The sequence below is a fragment of the Oryza glaberrima genome, chromosome 9, assembly GCF_000147395.1.
Source record: "Oryza glaberrima chromosome 9, OglaRS2, whole genome shotgun sequence".
Lineage (NCBI taxonomy): Eukaryota > Viridiplantae > Streptophyta > Magnoliopsida > Poales > Poaceae > Oryza > Oryza glaberrima.
In genome coordinates, this window is record NC_068334.1 from 3,933,212 (window position 1) to 3,960,618 (window position 27,407).

The 27,407-nt window shown below is 43.4% G+C and overlaps 2 protein-coding genes and 1 pseudogene across 3 annotated transcripts; 2 read left to right on the forward strand and 1 right to left on the reverse strand.

Annotated features, from left to right (window-relative positions):
* The first annotated feature begins 2,634 nt into the window (after window positions 1-2,634).
* LOC127783979 (bidirectional sugar transporter SWEET7b-like) lies at window positions 2,635-7,658 on the forward strand. The gene has a single exon (XM_052311146.1). It carries the CDS (start codon window positions 4,037-4,039, stop codon window positions 4,832-4,834), a length of 798 nt encoding a protein of 265 aa, XP_052167106.1. The 5' UTR covers window positions 2,635-4,036; the 3' UTR covers window positions 4,835-7,658.
* A 4,595-nt stretch (window positions 7,659-12,253) lies between these two features.
* On the reverse strand, window positions 12,254-14,725 carry LOC127784092 (uncharacterized). 2 transcript variants are annotated; one of them, XM_052311282.1, is made up of 2 exons: window positions 13,525-14,725; window positions 12,254-12,596 (listed from the first exon to the last, which is right to left on the reverse strand). In XM_052311282.1, the coding sequence occupies exon 1, from the start codon at window positions 14,657-14,659 to the stop codon at window positions 13,532-13,534; it is 1,128 nt and encodes a 375-aa protein (XP_052167242.1). In that variant the 5' UTR covers window positions 14,660-14,725; the 3' UTR covers window positions 12,254-12,596; window positions 13,525-13,531. The 2 variants fall into 2 exon arrangements, with proteins under 2 accessions (XP_052167242.1, XP_052167240.1); XM_052311280.1 differs by having other exon boundaries at window positions 12,254-12,735.
* Window positions 14,726-19,016: 4,291 nt separating this feature from the next.
* On the forward strand, window positions 19,017-22,376 carry LOC127784662 (uncharacterized; annotated as a pseudogene).
* Window positions 22,377-27,407: the final 5,031 nt, after the last annotated feature.

Below are 27,407 nucleotides of genomic sequence, written 5' to 3' on the forward strand. Positions count from 1 at the left end.
AATAGCAACAATAAGCACTACAAGAATGGTGACAGCCAAAAAGACCTCGTGCAGGGCTGGACTGGGGTCGATCTGGGGAGCATTCTCCCACAACGCATGCGCAAAATACCATTTTCGTTAGGATTAATTGGATCCATGCCACTACAACTTTGCCAAATTAAAAAAATATCACTAGTATTCGTCACATCGGTTATATGCCACTGAAATTTTCTAAAATTAGAACCATGCTACTCCCGTCACTTTTTCCGTCTAATCTCTCGAGCCGTCTCCGTTCCCATCTATGGTCCCACGACGGCGGCGCCGCCGCCGACAGCAGCGACAGCAGCGCTTTCCCGTCCGTGAATAGTGCCACGGGCCCAAGGCTGGCCGCACCGCCACCCCCAACACCACTGCCACCACCTCGACAACCTCCAAGAACTGGCCGACCCGGTGCACCATTACCCCCAACGATCAAGAAACCACAAAAACCAAATCAGAAAGAAGAACAAATCCCCCCTCCCCCACAATCTTTGCGTCGAGCCACTTCATGTAGCCCTTCTCGTCGTGCTTTGTACAGGTCGTGCGACACTTTGGCGGCTGCGCTACCGTCGAGCGAGGTGGCGGCCGGGCCAATGGGAAGGAGGAGGCGAGGACGTCGAGCTCTAGTTCCTCGACGGTGTTGACGAGCACCAAGGCTTCTTCGCTCCGGCGATGCCGCTGCTGCTGCCGCTCTGGCGATCGATGTCCAGCTGTTCGATCGTCGTCTGGACGCCGTGGAATGCGGCGGAGAGCCTGGTGTCGTCGAGGTCGGTGAAGAAGCTAGGGAGGTCGCGGATCGCCATCGGCGGGAGGCCCGGCATGGCCACCGTGAACTCCGGCTCGCCGGCGTGCTCCGTCACAAGCTCCTCGAACCCGTGGAGGTAGTGGTAGTACACGGCGGGCGAGCATGGTCACCGGCTGGATCCAGTAGAGCACGTGTGGGATGCTCTCGTCGGGAGGAGTGGCGGCCTTCATTGGCGGGGTCAGAGGCGCCAGAGCTGGAGGAGACGGGGATCTGGAGGAGCAGCGGCTGCGGCGGCCCTCGTCGGCAGGGTCGGCATCGCCGGAGCTGGAGGAGGAGACGGGGATCGGGAGGAGCGGCGGCGGCGGCGGCCCTCGTCGGCGGGATCGGCGGCACCGGAGCTAGAGGAGGAGAAGGAGGAGCAGCGACGGCGGCGGCCCTCGTCGGAGGCGCCGGAGCTGGAGGAGGAGACGGGGATCGGGAGGAGCAGCGGCTGCGGCGGCCCTCGTCGGCGGGATCCTCGCCGCTAACGCGCCTAGTACTAGGACGGCGACGTGAGCGAGGAGGATGGAAAGTGACGGGAGTGGCATGGATCCAATTTTAGAAATTTCCAGTGGCACCTAGCCGATAACGCGAATAGTAGTGGTATATTTTTTTATTTGCTACTAGCAAAATACCCGTGCGTTATACCGGCTAATGTCGTGTTGGATAAAGTTTAATTGAACGATTTTTTTAATCACAAAGGTTCGTCGCCGCCGCAGGCGGCTCCGCATGCGTGGGAGGTGGAGAGGTGGCGGGATACGTGGAGTCTGGATCTGCCCCTCCCGTCGTCACCGTCGGCGCACCGCACGCGTGGAGGCCGGATCCACCCCTCCCGTCGCTGTCGCCGACGGATCCTCGCTGCCACCAGAGCCCGTGCCTACCGCCACCATAACCTGCGCCAGCCGCCGCCGCCGCCGCCGCCGGAGCCCATTGCCCTCACTCCCCCCCCGTGAGCCATGGCCCACGGTGCCCTTCGTACAGTGCCTTCGCCCTAGGCGACGACATCCTTCTCCCGGCAACCTCACACGACGCCCTTCTCCGGCCAGCGGTGCCCTTCCCCGGCGGGGTGGCGCCCTCTCAGGGGCATCACCCTCTTCTAGACACAGTGGTGGCAGCCTCTTTACGGCAGCAGCACCCTCCTTGCGGCGCACAACGATGCGCCCATCAAGCCACCACAGACTCAGGACGACGGCGTACTTGGCCTGCAATAAGCAGTGACCTTGGTGATTTAGTTTTTATGATTTAATTTTATGGGATGATTTTGATTTATTGTTGTTGGATTTGTGATTTTATAATTTAGTGGATTTATGATTTTGTGATCCAGTTTTTCTCGTTTCTGGGCTCAAATGAATCGGATCGAATTTGATATCTAGTTCAACCATCTGTGTACCCGAGATACGATCTCACGGGCGGTCGGAAGGGCGGTCGGACGGACGAAAAAAAATTGATACGGATGAAAAGAAATCCCAAGAAACCTTATGTATTTTTTAATGGTAGATATGCAGCTACGGAGATATATATTTACGTATGTATGTATTATTTTAGTTTTTGGTGTTTCATCCCGGGTATGTTTTTGGGCCTGTTCACTTCGATACCATTTTTAACCTTACCAAATTTTGGTAAAGTTGATAAAAAAGTTGCTACATTCAGTTTGCTGTCAAAATTTGGTAACTATATAAGAAATCCTGCCAAAATTTTGACGACTATAACAAAATTTTGTCAATACCAAAATTTGGTAAGTTTTTTTTTTCATCAAAGTGAACAAGCCCTTTTTTTTTTCTGAGATAGGAGGGTATATACCACGTAGGTAGGCAGGTGTCAAACGGAGAAATTAAAGGAAAATAACGATCCATGCCATCGCCCCATCGCGGTCGCATTACCTTATCCACTCCCCACCGCGCGCTCGCTCTCTCTCGCACCTTCCTTCTCTTGTCGATCAGGTCTCCATCCCCTCCCGTCGATCCCTCCCCCTCCCTTTCCTCCCCCTACATCCGTCCTCCTTCTCGCTCTCCTCCTCTCTGTCTGCATGCCCCTCCTCCTCCTCTCGAGGCGGCCACCGTGGCCGGGAGAGGCGAGGAGGTGCCTCGCTGCCGGCGCCAGGGCCGGTGACGGCACCCGTCGGCTCCACGGTGGGGCGGAGAGGCCGCTGCGGCCGCGGCTGGAGGAGGTGGGGGAGAGGGGGCGGGAGGTGGCGGGGGAGCTGCCGTGAGCATGCGGCCGAGGGCGCGGCTGTCTCGGCGCGGAGCTGATAAGGTGGGGTAAGTGGATGAGTTGCAGGCGCATGCGCGGTGATTTGGCAATTTGGGGATTTTTGATTTGGATGAACAGACTTTGATATGGGGATTTGTGAATTGTATCTTGGATTTTTGATTTGGATGAACATACTTTGATTTTGGGATTTGTGGATCGTATGCTGTGAGTTGTGATTTGGGGATGGGAATTAATTTGCATTTGGGGCAATAATCGGAGGATTTTTTTTCGCTACGCTGGGAGATGCCGAGAGGGAAAGGGAGGAAGAAGGTGCCGACGACGACGAAACCGAGGTGGCGTGGCCGCATGGCGGTGGCCGGTGGCGGGAGGCGGATGCGGCATGGGTAGCGGTGGACTGGTGGTGATTCCCAAGTCCCAACCGTAGTATTGGAAATAGGAATCGGATGAAAGGAAAGGCTTCCACGCGCGTGAGGTTTGCGGTGACGAAGGCCATCGGTGGATCGGACGCACGGACAAAAAAATAATGTGACGAACCAAAAAATACTAATCTTTTAATTAGTTAAGATATTTCAGTGGCATGGATCAAATTAACCCTTCTCGAATCACAAGTTAATTGTTTACCGGAACGAATGGCGTACACAAACCAGAACGAAACATGAATTCCCTCCATCCCACGCATAGTCAGCCCAGCGGGCCCTGGTCTGTCCGTTTGGCCATGGGCCTACTCGGACTCGGGAATTAAATGGTGGCCGACACGGAACCTAATCCTAGTAGACTCTGATACCGACTCTATACAGATTCCTGAGAGTATAAATCCAGCCCTCCGCCGCTTCAACGAGCTACCAAACCAACACCAACCGCTACGTCTACGATCCAGCCCGCAGGCTAAAATCTTGAAGGAAGGCCGGATTTTCATTTTTTTTTATTTTTGTTTACCTAGAGCAATTTCAGCCTAAAATATTTTCAGCGCGCGAACCAAGCAAACAGGAAGGCGATCGACGTCCGCCGCCACCAGCCGGCAAGATGGTGTCCCTGGACTTGATTCACAACGTGGTGGGCATCGTCGGCAACGTCATCTCCTTTGGCCTCTTCCTCTCGCCGGTGCCCACCTTCTGGCGGATCATCAAGAATAAGGACGTGCAGGACTTCAAAGCGGACCCGTACCTAGCCACGCTGCTCAACTGTATGCTCTGGGTTTTCTATGGTCTCCCCATCGTCCACCCCAACAGCATCCTCGTCGTCACCATCAACGGCATTGGTCTCGTTATCGAGGCCGTCTACCTCACCATCTTCTTCCTCTTCTCCGACAAGAAGAACAAGAAGAAGATGGGAGTGGTGCTCGCTACGGAGGCTCTCTTCATGGCGGCGGTGGCGCTCGGCGTGCTTTTAGGCGCGCACACCCATCAGAGACGCTCCTTGATCGTCGGCATCCTCTGCGTCATCTTTGGCACCATCATGTACTCCTCACCACTCACCATCATGAGTCAGGTTGTGAAGACTAAGAGCGTGGAGTACATGCCATTGCTATTGTCGGTGGTGAGCTTCCTCAACGGCCTCTGCTGGACGTCATACGCGCTCATCCGCTTCGACATCTTCATCACCATACCCAATGGTTTTGGTGTGCTTTTTGCTCTCATGCAACTCATCCTCTATGCCATCTACTACCAGACCACACCCAAGAAGCAAGATAAGGACCTCGAGCTGCCAACCGTCGCCCCCATCGCCAAGGGCACCAGCATCGTCGCCCCTGTCAGCAAGGACGACGACATCAATGGCAGCACTGCCAGCCATGTCACCATCAATATCACGATTGAGCCATAAGCTAGCTTAGTGATCGAATATAACTGAGTCTCTAACTCTAAGCTAGTTAGGTGTTATCAACTTTTACATTCAAGTCATAGTACTTTTTCAGTAACCAATATAATTTGTGTTTTTTTTTCTTTGTTACGTTGTTATTATATATATTATATTATTTTGATTTGTCAAATGGATTCCACAATTTCCTAATGAATTTTTTTTAAAAAAATGTTGTCTATCATCCTCTTCAGGGTTGTTAATAACTATGAAAAAGGACCAGCAGCCAAACATGTCCCGGTGTACAGCACCCTATGATCAATATTTGATCAGCACCAGCAACCAAGTCCGTACCGTCTAGTTCATGCCATTGTGCAAAATCTCAGTAGAGAAACACAGAGAAAGGCAATTCTTAAGAAAAGAAAACTCTAAATCCGTGGGACCTAAGATTGCAAGATTATATCAATAATCACCTCTGCCATTACCTTATTAACAGTAACAAGAAACGCAACCTTAAGGAATGTGTGTGGTATGTGCTTCAAAAGTACGATTTCTCCAGAAACTTTCTTCGCCATCGTTGCTTATAGACAATTATTTTCAAACTATTTTTAGTTTTATACTCTATAATATCTATTATTATATATACTAAAAGATCATTAAACTTCCCATAAACACTCCTAACCCATCACGTGATAATCCTATAAACACTCCTTAAAGAGACATTCTAATAAATCGGTGGACCCATAACTTTTATTTTTTAAATTTATCTTTGAAAAAAAAATACCATAACCCACCTCCGTCCCTTCTGTCCCATCAGCCCAAACCTCAGGGAAGTACGTACATACGTTTCTTCCTTCCTGTAATCCTCCCTCTCCTTTATATTTCGGAAAAATTCATTTCATATCATGAAAAGTTTTCAAGTTTAGTTTTGTACCATCGAGGGGTGCACATTAATACCATTGAAACATTTTCACCGGTACTCTCTACCACTGCCGTTTACTTTCGTCTCATCTATCTATTATATATTAAAGTATTATTAATCTTCCTATAAATATTTCTAAGCCGCCATATAGCGCTTCTACTAAAGTACTATTAATCTTCCTATAAATATTTCTAAGCCGCCATATAGCGCTTCCACGTACGCTTGAAGGTAGCCACGTGGCAGTTTATAATCTCACCATTGATTTTTATTTAAATTGATGAACCTGTTAATTTAGTCCATTAGATTAGATCTAATATTATGTGGATATGAGTGAAATCATTTATACTGGAAAAACATACTTACGTACATACGTACGATAGAAAAAACTAAACCTAACCTATACCTATACGCATACGTACGATGGTCGATGGCATCGTGATCGTACGTACAGTACTGTTCATTTAAAATGAAGTACATGTATATGTACGATAAATAACTATTAAAATAGATATTGTTCACATGAAAAAAAATACTTATGTATGCACGAGTAAAAAGAAAAGCTCCAAGACCTTAAAAAAATATATATCTATGTCGGTAGAAAAAAATAAATAGACGGTTTCTAAAATTGGATTTTCTATACCATAAAAACAAAATTATGTGGCTTTTTACAAGTACTTTTAGAGCGCCACATACATGGCACTCTACAATTTTGCTATCAACTTTTATTTAAAATAATGGACCTATTATTTTAAATTATTAGATTAGCCCCCTTCCGCTTCCTCTTTACTGTGTATACCAGAGAAACTGTTTACCCCGATGTTTGATTGAAAAAAAAAATACAAATACACGTACATAGATACGACAATAAAGCTATAAAGCCCAAAAAATATATACCAGAGAACGCACTACGATAAAAAAAAGCCTATTAAACAAAATAAACCTTTAGATACTATTACCATAAAAAAACACTTACGGATGCACGAGTAAAAAGAAAAGCTATAAGACCTAAAAAATATATGTACTACAGTGGGAAAAAATAGAGGGTCTTTTTAAAATAGGATTTTCTATACTATAAAAATAAAATTTATTACTCTGCAAATATGGTCATGCGGCGTTTCTGCAAGCACTCTTAGGCTTGTTTGGAGGAGCTTAACATTCTGAGAAACAGCCGGTTGGTAGTCAGCTTCTGAGAATTTGTAAAAGTTGGTTTTTCCAGCTTCGGGCTTCTAATTCATTTTCTGGATACTGTAACTACAGCTTATCAGAATCTGAACCAAAAGTTATCTATTTGGGGGAGCTTCTGATTTTGGGAGACGCTGCAGCAGCTAAAAGTCCCCCAAATAGGCCCTTAGAATGCCACGTGGCACTATAATGTCATTGTCAATTTTCATTCAAAATGATGGACCCGTTATTTTATAGGGAAAATTAGAACCATGCCATTATAATTTTGTAAAATTTGAGATATGCCATCCTGACCCACATGTCATTGACTCATATGGGTCCTACATGTCATTGAGATACCGATAGCATATCTTAAACTTTGCAAAAGTATAATGGCATGGTTCCAATTTATCCTATTTTATATTATTAGATTAACCCGCTTCCTCTTAATCTCCTGTGTATATACACACAAGAGAAACCGTTTACCGGATGCTCGATTGAAACAAAAAGCAAAGAAACATATGTGCATACGATAATAAAGCTATGAAGCCCAAAAAAAAATACAAATATAAGTTGCGTCAAAAAAATATAGACGGTTTTCAAAATAGGATTTTCTCTACTATAAAATAAAATTTATTACTCCAACAATAAATATGCAAGTTAAACTATATCAATATAAAAAAACTAAATGTGTTTAAACACCCATTTTTATACTATTTTTAAATTTTATAGTCACTTTATATTCTGGTGTATTCAAAGGTTGATAACTTATCATGGTTATATTATACTACTAGATACATTACAACACATGGAGCTGATATATAATAAATAATATCATAATAACTTTTGAAATAATTTAGGCGGCACATAATAATTAATGTCATGGTAATCTTTGAAATAATTTCACATATATTTTATGGTCAAATATCACTTGACAATTATATAACACTAACCGAAATCTACACGTATGAAAAATGAAACAACATTATGTTTTTTTAATTATATCTAATTTTTTGGGGTTTTCATAACTATTTGATTGGTATGCCCGGGCAATGGTCTTGCTATAATACGACCCTTAAATCATCACAAGAATTATGATTATTTACGTTTTTTTTTCTTTGCCAAATAGGTTTGGTAACAAATGAACAATCCTATAACATGTGTATGACACTATTCATGATATATTTACTTTTAATTGAGAAATTATAATATAACGGTCATAAGTGATAATTGATGAATGTATGCCATACACCCCTCTGACATAACTATAAGTGTACTCCAACAAATTAGTTATTATAAATGATGTTGGGAAATTAATACATTTTTAGTATTAGCAAAGGTGTCTCATAATCATGCAATTATGGGCAATAGGTGATGAAAACAAATCAGATACTAAAATATAGATCTTTGTCAAAATAAAAACAATTATATAATACTCTAAAGCTTGTCACCATCACATGTTTGTTTAGCTATATATATTTTTAGTGATCAACTTCACTCATTTCTAAAGATTACGTTGTATTTGTACCGTAAAAAAATGAGCAGTTTTGATTAACACCATAAACAAAATTGTGTCTAAACAAAACATAAAGAAACTATATTTTTATTGTATGGGAAGAAGCAAATAACTATTTTCATCACATCCATCTTCTCTTTGTTTCCATGGGGGGCACCGAGCATGGATAACAGAGCTTGCTACGCTACCACAAGTATAGCAAGGGGGCATACATATGGTTGAGTTGAGGCAAGCCTAGTGGAGTTCACCATTAATAATAGTGCTCAACTTCCTACTTACTGATGCAATCGTCTTTGAGAGTGCCAATAGTGAACTAGGATTAATTAAAATCGTGCTTCTCATCTGTGAGACGCACAACTATGTCGGCCCATGCTTGAAGGCAACTAGATAAATAAAATCTTGATAGTCCCACCCATTAGAGGGGGCATTCATGTCTATTTTTTTAGCGGTGTTGTCCTTGTAGGATCAAAACACTGAACTAAGCCAACCAGAGGGGGGTGAATGGTTGGTATGCCCAAAAACCAAAACTTTTAGCGTAAATAAAAGTTACCCTCAAATTCAACGGATCGCGGTCTGACCGAAGTGTATGCGCCGGTCTGACCGCCTGATGAACGTCGGTCTGACCGAGATCGAACTCTAGTCAAACCGCCGAGATCGCCTGCTGCTCCCTGTCGCCGCTGCCGGTTTGACCGCAAGTCACCCGCCGGTCTGACCGCCGGTGCGCTGCCGGTTAGACCGCCGAAACCCGGTGAAACACAAATCAAAGAACTCTTAAAGTGGATGACGACTTTATTGATTCTCTCTATATTTACAAAGTGCACCAATAGCACTCCTTACAAAAATTTCGACTAAACTCGAAACCCAAACTCAACTATCAACTCTATTGCTCTCAAAAGCGATACTGGGAAGCCTCACGCTCCCTCTCTATTTATACCCAATGTAGGCAGCCTAAAGCCACGAATCAAACTCATACTAGAAGTCCTAATCACCCTAGGAAACCCTGTAGAACAAGAAACAAACTTTACATAACCAATTCCACCAAATTTAGACTCCTTCTAAATTCGACTCCGCATCCCAAACGCACACAATACCTCCATCGTATGCCATATGGAACCTTGACCTTCCATGTGCATTGAACTCTAGCCTTAGTATCCCGCATGATCTCTTACCACCACGGACGTCATCTTATCCCCAAGCCGACTCCCGGTCCATCATCGCAAATACTCTCTCGGCATCTCGAGTCACCTACACATAGAACAAACAAAGAAACCATATTCCGAGACCAAGCTATCCCCAACTTGACTCATTGTTAGCAAATAACAGTATTACATACGCATAGTATCCATCTAGAAGCCATAAGCATGAAACAATCACGGATATCCAAACAAACAACCCGAAACCGAAATTGACACAGAGTTGGCCGGTCAGACCGCGGGCTGCGCCGGTCTGACCGAGCAATACACGCTGGTCTGACCGGCAACCCGTGCCCGGTCTGACCGGACCCAACAGACAACAGTATCTGTAGATCACCTGTAAAATTTCAATCATCTCCAAAACCACTTCGCAAATAAATTCCAAATATCAAAACCAATAATCTCCAATGCTAATTGTTCATCACAGAATAATAATCAAAACACCTTTGATTTTGCAGTCCTAATAACTAATTAAAGTCTTTGAATATTTATTCGTAGATTTAGAAATAAGTGCTGACACAAACATTTAGGTACATAGTTGAAATGAACGTTTTATGTATTAGCGATCGATGTATTAGGCTTATTTCCATTTATTAAAAACATATCTATCTTTTATAAGAATAATGATAATAAGAAATGGTGATAATAGGAGAGTTTACATCTAATTTGGATAAAAGTGATTTTTGTTTGAATCTAAGAGATATTCTTATCATTTATATTAAAGTCTACGGACTATTTCACAACATGGACTTTTGTTATTATGAGGCAAAATCTACAATTTCTTATATGTATATGTTGAGATATGACTTAATTATCTTAACATTATTTCTACAAACAATAAATAAGATGCCCGCGCATATGCGCGGGCTTCCTTTCCAGTTAAGCTTAACATTTGCATAGAACCATAATACTCCCTCTGTTTCATAATATAAGTCATTCTAGCATTTCCCACATTCATATTGATATTAATGAATATAGATAGATATATATGTCTAGATTCATTAAAATCAATATGAATGTGGGAAATGCTATAATAATTTATATTGTGAAACGGATGAAGTAGTAATAAAGGGCTCAGACAAGGGGACCACTCTCTCCTTTTCTGTTCAATATGGTGGTTCATTCCCAAGCCAAAATTAGTCCACTCCGCTCAATACTATAGGCTATTCACGGGTTTAATTACGGGTTTAATTAGTTCCATCTGGTAGAAAAGGGGTTAACATATTATAAATATGCAGCTGCTAAGTGGCTTAATTAGGTCCAAATCTGAACGAGAACATAGCTTTACTATTATATGCAGATGGTACTATCATTTCCCTTGATCATGACGAGGGCGCTAGATATGTGATTTTTTTTCTCGAACACGCAACATAGTTGCACGTCATTTCATCAAGAAGAAAGAAAGTTACAAAGGAAAGAAAGTTGCACGTAGGGGTGAAAACGGTACGGAAACTTTCTGGATTCCGAACCTATTTTCAAAAACGGAATCTATCGGTCGGAATTTTTTCGGAATTTTTCGAAAACGGAAACGAATTTAGAAATATTTTCTCAGAAATGGAATCGAAATTGTTAAGGGTAGTTTCCGTTGGAACTCGGAATCGTTCGGAAACTTTCCGGAAATTTTTTCGGAATTTTTCTCGGAATTTCCATAAATCACAAAATATACCCTGGATTCTTTTTTTAAGCACTGAATAGTGAATACCACGGTATTTGGTTATTATTTTTTTAAAAAATATTTGTTATGCAAATCTAAAATTACATATGAACTTTTTTTGATGCATTGGGATTTATCAACAGTATTATTAATTTATTCCATAGATTGTTTTATAATATACTATTGATACTTAATTGGATTTATATGGTTGTGTTTTATGATGAATTATTGACCGTTGAGACTTGAGAATTGGATTTACCAGTTTGAGGGGTTTCTTTATTCCGATCAATTTTTGTTGCCGTATTCGCGCCGGTTCGTTTTCGCTCCGTTTTCGGTTTCGATAATATTCGATTCCGTTTTTGTGTCTGGGGTTTCTGATTCCGAAAAAAATATGAAAACGAAAACAATAAAGATGATTTCCGTCCGTTTCTGTACCGTTTTCACCCCTAGTTGCACGTCACCCCCCCCCCCCAACAAAAAGACAAAAGAAACGTGAAAATCTTAATAAGTGCATATGAGTCCCAGTTGGAGCTGGTAGGATTTATTTTTAAAAAGGTAAAAAGAAAATGAGAAAAGACTAGCAGACTGGAAAAAGAAATTGCTTATCCATATAGGGCGAGAACAATCCTCATGACTGCTTGCATAACTAACAGTTGGTGGTTATGCAGAAAATATCACAGTTCCTTTGCCACGATGGTCGATGGCAGCTCTAAGAAGAAATATCACATAATCAAATGCGGTTCAAGTCTCCAAGTATTAGAGGTCTAGAAGTAGGTGGTTATGCAGGAAAACTCTTAGGTTGCTCTTTCTTCTTCCATCATCTTTTATGTGGTGTATTTGAGGTTTCAATTATGTTAGTTCTGCTGTTTCAATGGACATGAGTTTTATCCTGATGAAAAAAGAAAGACCATTTCCTAGCCAATCAAACTTATGTACAATCAGTTAAACAGTAGAGGTTCAATAACATGGTAGCATGTCTTGATTAGCATCATGTAGATTTCCTAAATATCGTGATTGAAGATTTGAAATGACACACTGCTCTGTATCAGCATCACAATTTTTTTTTGTAGTAGAATATCTTTGCAAATTTCTCATGGGGAATGGAAAGTACATGAATAAGCCTTTCTGAGAAGAGCATTGCAGATAAAGTTTAAGTGTGACCATCACAGAATGCCACATTTTAGGCATTACCAAACGACATACTTCTATTAACAATGTTTTATTAAAACAATCATGTCTCAACAAAGCGTCAGTCTAATCTCACAGTGTTGTGCACAATAGGTTGAATAGCTTGCGCTCTTGTTCGTTACTGTGCGGCACTGTTCACTTGCAAGAAAGCCAACCTATTGAAAATACACTAATAAGTTGAAGAATGAAACTGAGTTACTACAATTATTCCCGCAATTCATGTGTAACACCTACATAGATGCTGAGTTACTACAATTATTCTCGCAATTCCCACGAATCAGAGTCCTCCCACCCCTGCCATGCGCAGCGCGTAACCCACATACAGAAAAAAAATCAACCATTCAAAAACTGATCCTAAAAAAACATCTAAAAAGCCAGATTAAGCCTAGATCCTGTTGTAACGCAGGGCATCGAACTATTTATATATTAAAAAAACCGTACTGTGGTTTTGTTAAACTCAAAAGAAGCCTTAATACTATGAATGACAGAAACCAGATTTAGACAACAACTAGAAACGGAATTAAGCAGAAAAATCAGAATGAAGCTTTAATATATTTCTTCTGTTGTAGTCCACCATATTAAATGGCCCGGCGAAAGTCCTATACATACTATAAGGGTGTGTTTAGTTCACGCTAAAATTGAAAGTTTGGTTGAAATTAGAACGATGTCACGGAAAAGTTAGAAGTTTGTATGTGTAGGAAAGTTTTGATGTGATGGAAAAGTTAGAAGTTTGAAGAAAAATTTTGAAACTAAACTTGGCCTAAATTGCAAAATTTTGTGATGACCAGTTCCATGTATTTTAAAAGCTGTCCTTTCACCTCCTACTATCTCGTTTCATCAATCCACAAAACAAATATAGCGCTTAGCATGTAACCACGTGCAATCAATAATCTAAGCTAGCCAAAAAGCACTCATCAATGGAAATAACTAGAATCAGTTCAGCAACGAGAGTGTAATTTCGCATAACTTGGAACTACCTACAATGTCGAAACATGAGAGAAATGCCAACAATCATTTATAGCGCAAGCTAATTTAGACGTTTTTGAATCTGAAAACATGGAAAGGAGATATAATCCAAATTACCAGAAGTTCAGTCAGAGCCAGCATCCACCGGAGCAGAGAAGTAGGGCAAGATGGGGTGGCCGTACTGCATTCCATCCTCAGTTGCCAGGTTCTCCAGCTTGCCGGTGTTGAGGTCGTAAGAGAAGATGCCATATCCTAAGGTGCCAATGAACACCTTCCCGGTGCGGCCGGCGTCGATGTCACGCAGCCACAGATTGAAGTGGCGGAGGAAGCTGTTCTTGGGAATCCATGGCACACCGTCGAGCACCTCCCGTATGCGCACGCGCCTCTCCACCACCCACCCGTTGTCGCTGCCGTCGCCGCTCCCCCGCACGCACAGCAGCAGCTCCTGCCTCTCCACCGAGCCGACGCAGAGCCGCCCGTCCTCCGGCATCTCGCCGATGCGGCACTTGTGCGTGTTCGACGTGCCGTCGAACATCAGGGCCGGCACGCGCAGGAAGGAGAACTCCAGCGTGTCCGTGTCGAGGGCGAGCGCGCAGGGGTTGTAGCAGATGTGCCAGTACAGGCTCCCCGCGGCGCGCACGGCGAGGTACTCCAGCCAGTGGGTGTCGAACTCGATGGCGACGCCCCGCGACCGCGGCAGCGCGCGCCAGCGGCACTCGCCGTCGCGGTACGTGGCGACCCAGGCGCGCGGGCGGTCGACGTCGACGGCGACGCAGACGGCCTCGAACCGCAGCCCGCCGTCGGCGGCGTCCGCCTGGCGCGAGAGGAGCGCGGCGCCGAAGATCCTCCCGCCGGCGTACTCGTCCGCCGGCGGCGGCGGGAAGAGCGCGTGGCGGCGGGACACGGGGTCGCAGACGAGGAAGAGGCGGGGGTTGAAGTATTCGCAGTTGTAGTGGCGGAGGAGGAGGAGGCCGTGGTGGGAGTCGTAGAGCGAGAAGTGGGAGAGGTCGGGGACGAAGTCGAGGGAGAGGCGTGGCGAGGAGGAGGCGGTGAGGGGATGGAAGACGGGGACGGTGAGCTTCTCCATCTCCGGTGGCGCGGTAGCAAGGCCTACCGGAGGGACCACCATTGGTTGGTGGAAGTGGCCGAGGAGGGGAGGGAGGACGGACGCGGAGGAGGAGTGGGAGAGTAGGCGGCGCGAGAGGCGCCGGCAAGCCAGGGCGGCGCCGCGGCTGGCCACCATCGCCATCATCGCCGGCGGCGGCGGAGGAAGGGTGGGGATTGGAGTATTGCTCTCTTTGGTTTTTGCTGCTTTGCTTTGATTCTCTCCTTTTGCGCGCGATTAGAGGATGGTTTTGTCAGAGTTAGAGCAGAGCAGTGAAGACGGAAGATAGTGGGGAAATAGCTAGGTGCACACAGGACTTGTCACTTTCTATTTGAGGGTTAATTCCGGGTCAATTTCTTTTGGTTTGTCCAGCACTCCAACTGAGGTTCCAATTCAATTTCTGCAAGAGGCAGAACTAGAATTTATATTCGGGCATGGCAATTCCAGTTCTTGTTTTGTTGACAAGAATCTACCCATCAAGCACCCAATGCCAAAAAAAAAAAAAAAAAATAGTCATCGAGCACCCAATGCCAAAAAAAAGAAAAAAGAAATAGTAAGTCAAATGTTCCAGTTGACCAACAGTAAAACACCAAGTTATATATCACTGTGAGCACTAGTACCTGGTCAGTCTGAGGGTCCGATCAAATTTTGTATGATCGGTAGACCAATCAGTAGCATTTTCGTGTTTGTTGTCGTGGAATCTTTGAGCATGAAAATGTCTCATTTTTCCTACAAGAAACAAACTGTTACTACAGTTACACTGTATAAAAAATAAAAGAATAAAAATGTGAGCGAGCATATCTGTTTAGATCCTATTGTTAGAACTTCCCATTTACGATTAATTATTTTTTAAGTGCAAGGGACATAGCTCACATCGAGTTGTTTGTGATTACTCAAAAGGTTTCGCTACTAAAACCGACACGAAAAGCACAGAAAGCCATGTCAAAACGGAGAGTACTTGATAAAGGGGAGGATAAATCATCCTTCTCCCTCTCAAGAGAAAAAATAATAGAAAAAATAATAAGCAAAAGAGTTAGAATAATAAATAATAGGTCAGGAGCATTACAACCATATTGGACTACCACCTTTCCTACTAATTTAGTAGAACATAGGTGTTCTAGGCGGTTCATTGGAATTTTCCATCTTTTTTAGCTCTGCTCCTAGAAAGAGCTGAAATTTTCACAATTTGACCCTTTGCAAAAACTTTTTTTACAAATAAACCGCTGCCAAAACTTATTTCAAAAATAACTCTTTTGGTCAGCGCCAAATCACTTGGCGCTGAACTTAGACACCTCAGCGCCATGTCAACTGGCGCTGAATGCTGTACCACCGCGGATGGGAGACTAAGTCAGCGTGCCAACACATATTCAACGCCACGCTATTTGGCGCTGAGGTGTCTAAGTTCGGCGCAAAGGGTTATTTTTGAAATAAGTTTTGGTGACGGTTTATTTATAAAAATAGTTTTTGCAAAGGGTTAAATTGTGAAAATTTTTGTAGAAAGGGAGACTTTTTTTTTTGTGGCGTGGGTGTTTCCAACGAAAAACAAATTCGAACACGAACTTCCATGACAAAAATGCAAAAAGGTTAGGCCAATAGTGACTTCATCAGTTTTCAAATCTATCGGCTCAGTTATTAAATATGCTCATAAATGATAGACGGCAAATGTGTGCATGTGTATATATAATCGCCCGTGTTAAATAAAAAAGATGCACGGTGCATGCCGATGGACCAATTTAACCGGTCCAAAAGGGTGGACATCCATTTTCTTTTTAGATCGTAGCAATTGGATTATCGCGGGCATGCCTTTTAAACCGCTAAACAGCGTAATTCTTCACAAAGACTTTCTACATGAAAGTTTCTTAAAAATTTCAAGTGAATTCAGTTTTTTAGTTTTTAATAGTTAATATTTAATTAATCACATACTAATTACAAAGCTTCTCTTTTTTCGAAGATAGTCCTATATTTGGCTGATAAGCCGTCTCTAATCTTATCCCCCTTGATTTCTATGGAAAAATATAAGAAATTTAGATAATTTTAATCTTATTGAAAAAAAATCCTATAAAGACATATGAAATAAAGGATTGAATCATATCCTTACCTATGAAATTTCTATAGAATGGACAATTCTATAAAAGATTTTAAAGAGAAGTTAACAAGAGCTTCAATTTATTGGAAAATTTTCTTTGAATCTATTTCTCTTATCTTATTCCTGCGTTTTCGCACAACCGAATCAAATGTTTTGTAGTCCTTCATTTTGCACTTGCATTGCGATCAAAATCCCATGTATTTCCTATTCATTTTTTTCAGTCCTGCGTTACAAATAATCCCTAGTTGCAATTTTAGTTTTTGGAATGTGGGACTTTTAGGGCTTATTTGATTGAAATAAAAGGATTTTTGGAGGGTTGCAATTCTTAGGAAAAAAAATTACCATAGCACCTTTTGGGTCCAGGGAATATGATTGAAAATTTTCTGTGGATTGCAATTCCTATATCACATTTCGTAGGAAATTTAATATGAGTTCACACTTGATGTTTTATTTTCCTTTCCTAAGTCGAACGCACATTCTCTCTTTATGTATCTACTCTCTCTCACTTCCACAAGTGCAAAATTTGTGTTTCAATTCCTATGAACCATCCAAAATCATTACCTCTAGCTTTCCTTTATCTTGAAATCATGTAGTATTACATAGCATGTATTTTTGTGTTTTTTCTTTTGTTTTAAAAATTTTACGTTTCAAAGCAGCCAGAAATCTCCATAAATTTCCTTTGTCTTAGAGATAATCCAAGAAATATCATTGACAAGCGTCTAAATTAAAGAAATTCCATCCACAAGTGTGAGTTCTTAGAAATGCCAGGAGCTCACACTTATCGATGGTATTTCTTGGATTTGGATGCTTGTCAATAGTATTTCTTGGATTATCTCATATACTTAAATTACACTAGAAAAAATGCCCGTGCGTTGCAACGGGTAAAAACGTTTTTCCAATGATATATTAAGAACTAAACAATAATTTGAAATATTATGATCGTTATACATTATAATTGAAAAAGTTAATGAAAATTCTAATATTGGGATCGCTATAGATTATAATTAAAAAAGTTACTGAAAATCTTTCTTGGGTTTTGGCCCGAAAGCCTTCCTTACTTTTCAGCCCTAGGCCAGTCCGCTACCTCCCTCCATTTGGCCTACTTGCTTCGACCTAGCCACGAGTGAAGCCGTTTTTAGCTCTAGGCCGGTAAGCTACCTCCCTTCGTTTGGCCTGCTTCCTTTGACCCATCAAATCCAGCCGAATTTTTCTCGATCACCCAAAATTGGTTGAGGGTTTTTGATCCACTTGTCTCTTTCCGTTTTACCCAAAATCAGAGCGTAAAACTCGGGATAAAAACAATCGGGGAAGATCGTCGTCATCATTGGCAACCGTTAGATTAAATTCGGCAAAATAAAGCCCGGAAAATCATGGAGAAAATGACGAGGGAGAGGAGTGGGAATCGATTTTTTTTACAATCAAATTGGAGTGAAAACACACGATCGATATAGCGCCAGCGCGGCGCCAGGGCGGCGCCAGGGTTCAACTCGGTAGACGTGCGGCGAATAGATTGGATTAAAAAACCGAATAAGAAAAACCAAAATCGCATAGGATAAAAAACCGGAGACAAAAAATTGATGGGAAAAAAAATCAAAAACACCCGGCATAAAAAACCGGACGAAAAAACCGAATAGCGCGTGCGCACGAAAAAACCTCTTTCGCGTGAGAAAAAAGTCGCCAGTGAAAAAAAAAACCCAACGGACTTTTTTTAACTGTAGAGATTTTTTTTTCTTTTTTTGGCTGGAGTCGGACGATTTTTTTTTTTACTGACGACAGAAGCTCTTTTTTATCTTTTTTTTAGTCGGACTTTTTTTTTTCTTTTTTACCGACTATGGAAATTCTTGTTCTTTTTAAGTAGAGATAGAGATAGAGATTAAAACTGAAACATAAAATTAAAACTGATTCTAACACGGATGACGTAGTAAAATACCGGTAAAAACATCTTTAATTTTTATAATAGTAGATATTTAGCACTAAGAGACTCCATTGGCAACTTTTTCAGCTTTGGCCAAACATGCATCGGGCGGAGTTCACAATTTTGTTTTGGATCATAATATGAACCGGATGGCTAATTTTGAGTGAAATTCAATAAATCAGATGACAGAAGTTCAGGTTTTGAATTCTGATATTGGTTTCCAAAATTTCACCAAAGTTCACTACAACTTCATACTATTCCATAAATTTGGGTAGCTGTTTGCCTGTTTCTGCTTTTGTCACCGACCTGTGGGCCCGGTGCAAGTGGGGCCAAAATGTCAGTCACTCGTACTGCACATGTGTGTCCGGCACTCCGGCTGTCCGCTCTTCGCATACTCTCTCTCTCTCCCTCTCTCTCTCTCTCTCCTGTGCTCTGCAAAACCCAAAAGCAGACGAGAGAACGGAAAACCCCACTCCTCGCTCGGCGCTCGCCACCGCTGGGCGATGGCGACACTGGCCAGCCGCTGCGCCGCCGTGGCCTGCCGCCGCCTGTCGCGCCGCCTTCTCTCCTCCTCTTCCACTCCCCTCCTCGGCCACTTCCACCACCCCACTCCGGTAGTCCGGTGCCAACCAAAGGCGACCCTCCCTGCCCAGGCGCGCCCACCGTCGTCGCCACCTTCCACCCCCTCACCGCCTCCTCGCCGCGCCTCTCCCTCGACTTCCTCCCCGACGCCGCCGACTTCGAGCTCTACGACTCCCACCTCGGCCTCCTCCTCCTCCACCACCACAACCGCCCCTTCCTCGTCTGCGACCCCGTCTCCCGCCGCCACGCCCGGTTCCACCCGCCGCCGCTCCTCTGCGGTCGGATTGTCGGCGCCGCACTCCTCTCCCGCGAGGCCGAGGCGGATGATCCCGGCGACGGCGGGCTGCGCTTCGAGGCCGTCCGCGTTGCCGTCGACGACGACCGCCCGCGCGCCTGGGTCGCCACGCACCGCGACGGCGTGTGCAGCTGGCGCGCGCTGCCGCGGTCTCGGGACGTCGCCATCGAGTTCGACCCCCACTGGCCTTAGTACCTCGCCGTGCGCGCCGCCGGGAGCCTCTACTGGCACATCTGCAACAACGCCTGCGCGCTCGCTCTGGACGCCGCCGCGCTGCAGTTCTCCTTCCTGCGGGCGCCGGCCGTGATGTGGGAACCAAGCGCCCACCACAAGTACCGTGTCGGGGAGATGCCGGTGGAGGGGCGGCTGTGCGTCGGCTCGCTGGAGGACGAGGGCTTCAGCTCTGGGTGCGTGGGAGCGGCAAGGGGAGCGACCACGGGTGGGTGCTGGAGCGGCACGTGCGCATGCAGGAGGTGCTCGACGCGGTTCCATGGCTGCCAAGAAACATCCTGCTCCGCCATGCCAACATTTGGCTCAGCGACATCGACGCCGGGCGCACGGGCAAGGTGTTCATCGCCTCCTTTGGGTTTGGGCGCTTCTCGTACCATCTGGACACTGGAAAGCTGGAGTGCCTAGCGATGGAGGACGGCATGGAGTACGGGCACCCCATCTTCCCCTTCTTCTCGGCACCTGTCATTTGCGGCGTCTCTGAATGAATTTCTGGTAATTTGGATGATAGCTTCCTTTCCATTTTCACTGCCATGTTTGCTCCTGCAACAATGCTTAATCAGAACATTGTTGATTTGATTCCGCATGAATACTCTGGTCTTGTCACTTGGGTTTATATCGGACTTGTAGTTGGTACGATCTGTATGGTCATACTATAATTTATCGAAGTAAAGATTTCAAGTAACATAATAATTTACAATGATATGAGGCTGTTGGCAGCAAGTACTAGGAAGGATCTGTGAGTGCTGACTGATCATCCAAAAATACAGTTTATTTGGTGGTATCATACAGAAATTTAGCGTTCTGTTAGTTTTGAATGATTCACTGCATATTTCCATCTATTGTTTCTGTCATCGATTGTTTCTGTCTTTTTAGGTTAATTCCACCGTAAATTTGGAGATTAGTTTGAACCTTTTGATATACTCCCTCCGTTTCACAATGTAAGTCATTCTAGCATTTCGCACATTCATATTGATGTTAATGAATATAGACATATAACATCAATATAAATATGGAAAATGCTAGAATAACTTACATTGTGAAACGGAGGAAGTAAGTGCTATAATGTTACTTGTATTACAGTTAGTCAGTTGCGTATGAACAAGGGGAATCACTGAAGTTATTCTGCTATCTCCAGCTCCACCTCTCCTGGAATTGGAGCTCAGCCAAACAGTTTAAGCTCTATTAAAACAGAGGGAGCGGAGCTGGATGGAGCTCTCTCACAAAATGAACTAGAGATGTGGAGCCGGATTTAGACAGCTCCACAACTCCACTCTAGACCTAACTCCTGAAGCTAAATTTAGGAGTTGGAGCTCTATCAAACAGACCCTTCATTTCCTTTTAAAACTTCTATTGGTTAGTATTATGTTATTTTGTTAGCTTTCTTGCAAGTGAGCCTTCATACTGCAACGCGTCATATATAGAGAATTGCTGATATTTTTTTAACAGCATTTATTTGATTTGATATGCCTGAAATTTTTTTGCCATATTGTGTTGGGCAAACAACTCAAATATTAAGTATGCTTGGCACCTCAATATTTGTTGTGTAGCCATGTTCATTTTGAAATTATAGTTACGCATCCACTTCTGATTTGCAAGAGAAATCTGTATAAACATTCCACTACAAGTTTTTTGGAGGCTGATGCAAATTATAATCATCAATTGGTCGTTTAGATAACAAAGACATACATGTGGTGATGTGGTTGAGTTTTAGGGATGTTGTTAGTGATACATATTTACACTTTCAACATGTGAACGTGATTATTGCAGTTTAAGCTTAATAACTGTATAGTTTGCCTTAGGACATCCTCAATGTTTGTGATGTAGTGTAACCTTAAGGTGGACCCTATGAATAGTGAGTCATTGTTAAAGCCATACCCACAATGCTATGGTTAGAATTTAGCCACAAGATGGGCCCACATAGAATGGAAAAATAATTGTTTCATCTCTTGTTCATGAAGTGAATGAGAGAGAAAAAAATATTTTCTTTTTGCTTGTGGTAGACCTTAAGCATAAGGTGCACCCTAAGCTAATGCTACTTTCCACAATGTATATGGTTTACTTTACAAGTGCAATCATTGTCTTAAGGTCACTTTTTTCATACATTATGGTTGCCCTTAGTGTTCTGGTTGCACATCGGTTATGATTATCTTTCTTTTGCATTGATAAGCTCGAAATGGAGGAGATTGGAAAATATATTTTTATTCCATAACAACCTCCGAAATATATATGCATATTTTCTGCATTTTAGTTATTTAATTACATAACAGCTAACACAATTTTGTGTGCATTTCTTATGATTCAGGGTGGTGGCTTTCGGGAGGAGACGAGTTCTGAGCACAATATCTTCAGCTCACATACTCTGAATCTGTGAATCGCTAGTTCTCTCCAACTATTAGGAAGCTGTAGTTCTTTTCATTTTTCTTTCCATTTAGGAAGTAGCAATGTCTTTGGTGGAGTCCCAGCACAAACACATTGACTGCGTAAAACTCCGTAAAGATCAGGCCATAGTAAATCAGTACTAATATGTTTTTCCAACCCTCAAAATGATAGGTTGACATTAGTTATGCTAGACTTTAGTAATCAATGAGTCTATCAAGAGGCTGGAAAACTCAGTTTTATGTATGATGTGAGTATTTTAGTTATTCATTTTACTCTGCTAATTCTATCTCATATATTATGACCTTCTGATTTCTACTACTAGTATTGATTCGATAATTATTGAAAGCTACTCACTTGAGCTAGCATAGCTTGTGAAACACTTTTGGCTGCATGGAAGAATTAATAAATGTTTGGACCGATCCACGTGTGTTCGCACACAAACAGCAAACGCCTCAAGGCATTTGAACTTGGACTCAGCACTGTTAGATATTCTGTTATTGGATGTAATCTATATGGATAGAGATAAGCATGCGCCGGCTATAGATAGAATATGTTGTTACCGATGTATTAGGAGAGCCGGTGCTACAATCTCATCTATATATATATATATATATTGTAACTAATCTGCCAATTCAAGGCAAGAAATCAACACACAATCGCCGTGCCATCCGGCTTCCTCCATCTAGCTTCCGCAACCTCTGAATTCCTATATGGTATCAGAGCATATCTCGGCCTATACGATGTCCAGCTCTTCCTCTGCCGTCTCCAATCCACTCTTCAGCTTCCAAATCTATGAGAAACTAGGGAAACAGAACCATGCGCTTTGGAGTGCGCAGGTCCTCACTACTATATGTGGCGTCCGACTCGACGGCTATATCGACGGCACGACCGTGGCTCCTCCGACGCAGATCGATCGCAAGAAGGGCGAGAAGGGCGACAAGGTGATGGTGGTCGCAAATCCAGCGTACCAGGAGTGGTTTGCCACGGACCAACAGGTCCTTGGCTTCCTCTTCTCATCTCTGTCGTGTGACGTCCTCACCCAGGTCGCCACATCCAAGACGGCGCGTGATGCATGGCACGCCATAGAGAGCATGTTCATGTCTCAGACGCGAGCACGCTCTCTCAACATCAAGCTTTCTCTCTGCACAACGCAGAAAGGTAACATGTCCATCTCCGAGTATTTCGGCAAAAATGAAGGACTTAGGAGACGAGGTGGTCGCATGTGGTAAAACCATGGATAAAGAAAATCTAGTAGCTTTTACATTGAATGGATTAGATGATGAATATGAACCTGCTATCTCTTGACTGGTGACAAGAGTAGAACCTGTTACCGTCGCAGAATTGTACTCTATTTTGTTGAACTATGAGAACAGGCAAAATCTCCGGCACAATGCATCTGCAAATGCCGCCAACCGTGGACAAGGAGCTCTGCCAAATTGCGGTGATGCTGGACGCGGACATGGCGCTCCTGCTCCTGCTCCTGCCCCGGCTCCTCGTGGTCGCGGCAATGGCGGGAGCAGGAGCGCCACGCCCACGTCCAGCATCACCACGATTTGGCGGCGCTCCTCGTCCATGGTTGGCGGCATTTGCAGATGCATCGTGCCAAAGATTTTGCCTGTTCTCATAGTTCAACAAAATAGAGTACAATTCTGCGACGGTAATAGGTTCTACTCTTGTCACCAGTCTAGAGATAGCAGGTTCATATTCATCATCTAATCCATTCAATATAAAAGCTACTAGATCTTCTTCATCCATGGTTTTACCATATGTGCGGCAGGGGCAGCAGCAATCAGCAGCGCATTGACAACAGACCTGTGTGCCAAGTTTGCTACAAAAGGGGTCACGTTGCCTCTGAATGCTGGCATTGTTTTGATGACTCCTACGTGCCTGATGAAAGGCATGTTGCTGCTGCTACCCATGCTGCCTATGGAGTGGATACCAACTGGTATCTTGACACGGGCGCAACAGATCACATCACCGGCGAACTAGACAAGTTGGCGGTTCGAGAGAGATACAAGGGGAACGATCAAATTCATGTGGCAAATGGCGCAGGTATGAGTATTAAGCATATTGGTCATTCTGTTATTTCTAGCCCAAGCCGAAGATTACATCTCAATAATATTCTTCATGTACCTCAAGCTAAGAAAAACCTCATATCTGCCCACCGTCTTGTTGATGATAATTTTGTCTTCCTTGAAGTTCACTCTAAATATTTTTTGGTTAAAGATCGAGCCACAAGGAACACAATTCTTAAAGGAAGCCGCCATCAAGGACTATAGGTTCTTCCGTCCCCATCCTCACCGGTGAAGCAAGCTTTTTTGGCCGCACCATCTTTCTCAAGGTGGCATAGTCGCTTGGGCCATCCATCCACTCCAGTTGTCACTCACGTCCTTAGTTCAAATAGTTTGCCATGTCTCTCTGAGTCAAATAAAGAGTCTGTTTGTTTGTGATGCATGTCAAAAGGCTAAAAGCCATCAACTACCATATCCAAAGTCATCAAGTGTGTCTCATCATCCTTTGGAACTTATTTTTTCTGATGTTTGGGGCAATGCTCCTAGTTTTGTTAGTGGCAAAAAGTACTATGTTAGTTTCATTGATGATTACAGCAAGTTTGTTTGGATTTATCTTCTTAAGAATAAATCTGAAGTTTTTGATAAGTTCCATGAATTTCAGAATTTGGTTGAGAGACTCTTTGATCGCAAAATTATAGCTGTTCAAATTGACTGGGGTGGTGAGTATCAAAAACTCAACTCCTTCTTTGACAAGATTGGTATATCCCATCACGTTTCTTGTCCCTATGCCCATCAACAAAATGGGTCAGCAGAGCGAAAACATTGCCATATTGTAGAGGTTGGTTTAGCTTTACTTGCACATGCTTCCTTACCTCTAAAATCCTGGGATGAAGCTTTCCTTGCCACCACATACCTTACAAACCGCATTCCAAGCAAAGTTATAAACTTTGACACGCCTATAGAGCGATTGTTTAAGCAAAAACCAAACTATACATCTCTTCGGGCTTTTGGATTGCATATTGGCCAAACCTTCGTCCCTATAATACTCACAAACTTCAGTTTAGATCAAAACAATGCGTTTTTTTGGGCTATAGCACCATATACAAAGGTTTCAAGTGCCTTGATCCTTCCACCGGAAGAGTCCACATCTCTCGTGATGTTACCTTTGATGAAAATGTTTTTCCCTTTGCTCAATTGCATCCTAATGCCGGTGCTCGCCTCCGGTATGAAGTGGCTCTCCTGCCGTCCACTCTCCTCCCACACGGCTATGATCAAGGGGGAGAAATACAGAATAAGCATATGCCTAATATCTCTACTGTCGCTAATGAATCTGATGAAGAAAACGCATGAGAAATTGATGCCTCAGGTACAACTGATCGGGTGGACACAGCAGATGAGCTGGAGTCACCGCATCATTCTCGGGATCAGCGCCAACAGACTGCACAGCAAGCGCAAACTCCATCACGCGGCAACCATCCAAGAGACGACACGCATGCACCGCGTGCGCCATCTCCCGCGCACACAGATGCTTCTTCACCGAGCCAATCTCTGGTCGATACAGGTGTACGGTGCTAGCAATCTACCGCTCAAGCAGCGGATCAAGACCAATCAGGCGATGCCATCTCCATCGACAACGATGGACCCCATGCGCACAAAGCATCAGAAGAAACAATGCTAACAGCAGATCACTTTGACGATCAGTCAGGGGGAGACACGTACACACTGGAGATTGAGCCGCCAACATCCTCTGCACTGACTCGTCCTCACACTCGGCTGAGCAGTGGTATCCGGAAGGAAATGGTATATACTGACGGTACGATTAAATATGGTTGTTTTACCACTACAGGAGAACCCCAAAGTACAGATGAAGCATTGGGTGACAAGAACTGGAAAGAAGCAATGGATGCAGAGTATATGGCATTGATGAAAACAAACATGGCACTTAATTCCACCTCAGAAAGGGAGAAATGTAATTGACTGCAAGTGGGTCTACAAGATCAAGAGAAAAGCAGATGGAACACTGGATAGATACAAGGGTCGATTGGTGGCAAAAGGCTTCAAGCAAAGGTATGGCATAGATTATGAGGACACTTTTAGTCCTGTTGTTAAAGCTGTTACTATCAAAACAGTCCTATCTATTGTTGTATCTAGAGGATGGAGTCTAAGACAACTAGATGTACAAAATGCCTTCCTTCATGGAGTCTTATAAGAAGAGCTATATATGAGACAACCTCCAGGGTATGAGAAATCCTCCTTACCTAATTATGTTTGCAAGTTAGATAAGGCTTTGTATGGGTTGAAACAGGCTCCTAGAGCATGGTACTCAAGGTTAAGTACTAAACTACAGGAGTTAGGTTTCAAAGCCTCAAAGGCAGATACATCTCTATTCTCCTATAGTAAAGGAGGAGTTACAATGTTTCTGCTTATTCATGTTGATGACATTATTGTAGCCAGTTATGTGCCTAGTGCGATTCCAGCCTTGCTACAGGATCTTGGAAAGGAGTTTGCTCTGAAGGATTTAGGTGAGCTCCACTATTTTCTTGGTATTGAGGTAAAGAAGATGACTAATGGCATTCTGTTAAGTCAAGAAAAGTATGCAACAGATGTGCTTCGCAAGGTAGGAATGAATGTTGTAAACCAGTTACTACTCCATTATCTACCTCTGAAAAATTGTCAGTAAATGAGGGAAGTCTATTAGGACCAAATGATGCCACACAACATAGAAGTGTTGTTGGGGCTTTACAGTATTTAACACTGACAAGACCTGATATTTCTTTCCCAGTGAATAAGGTGCGTCAGTTTCTGCATTCTCCAACAACAGAACATTGGGCTACTGTAAAAAGGATTCTGAGATATCTTAAACATACTGTTAAATTGGGACTAAAAATATGCAAATCTTCATCTCTTCTTGTGAGTGGTTTTTCATATGCAGATTGGGCTGACAGTCTAGATGACAGGCGGCCTACAGGAGGATTTTGCAGTATTTTTGGGATCCAACCTTGTGTCCTAGAGTGCTAGGAAACAAGCAACCGTGTCTCGTTCTAGTACAGAAGCTGAATACAAGGCCTTAGCTAATACAATAGCCGATATCATGTGGATATAGACTTTGTTAAAAGAGTCAGAGAGATACAAGCCCCTGCAGCAGCCAAGATTTGGTGCGATAATATTGGAGCAAAGTATATGTCATCAAATCTAGTGTTTCATGCACGCACAAAGCATATAGAAGTTGATTATCATTTTGTTAGAGAAAGGGTAGCAAGGAAGCTACTAGAGATTGAGTACATCTCAACTAAAGATCAAATAGCTGATGGTTTCACCAAGGCTCTTGCGGTAAGACCGTTTGACATGTTTAAGAACAATCTTAATCTAATAAGATCATATTGAGGGGGAGTGTT

What these genes read in the sequence shown, in the direction of transcription:
- LOC127784092 (XM_052311282.1), bottom strand. Translation starts at nt 14,659, where the DNA reads ATGATGGCGATGGTGGCCAGCCGCGGCGCCGCCCTGGCTTGCCGGCGC.
- LOC127783979 (XM_052311146.1), top strand. Translation starts at nt 4,037, where the DNA reads ATGGTGTCCCTGGACTTGATTCACAACGTGGTGGGCATCGTCGGCAAC.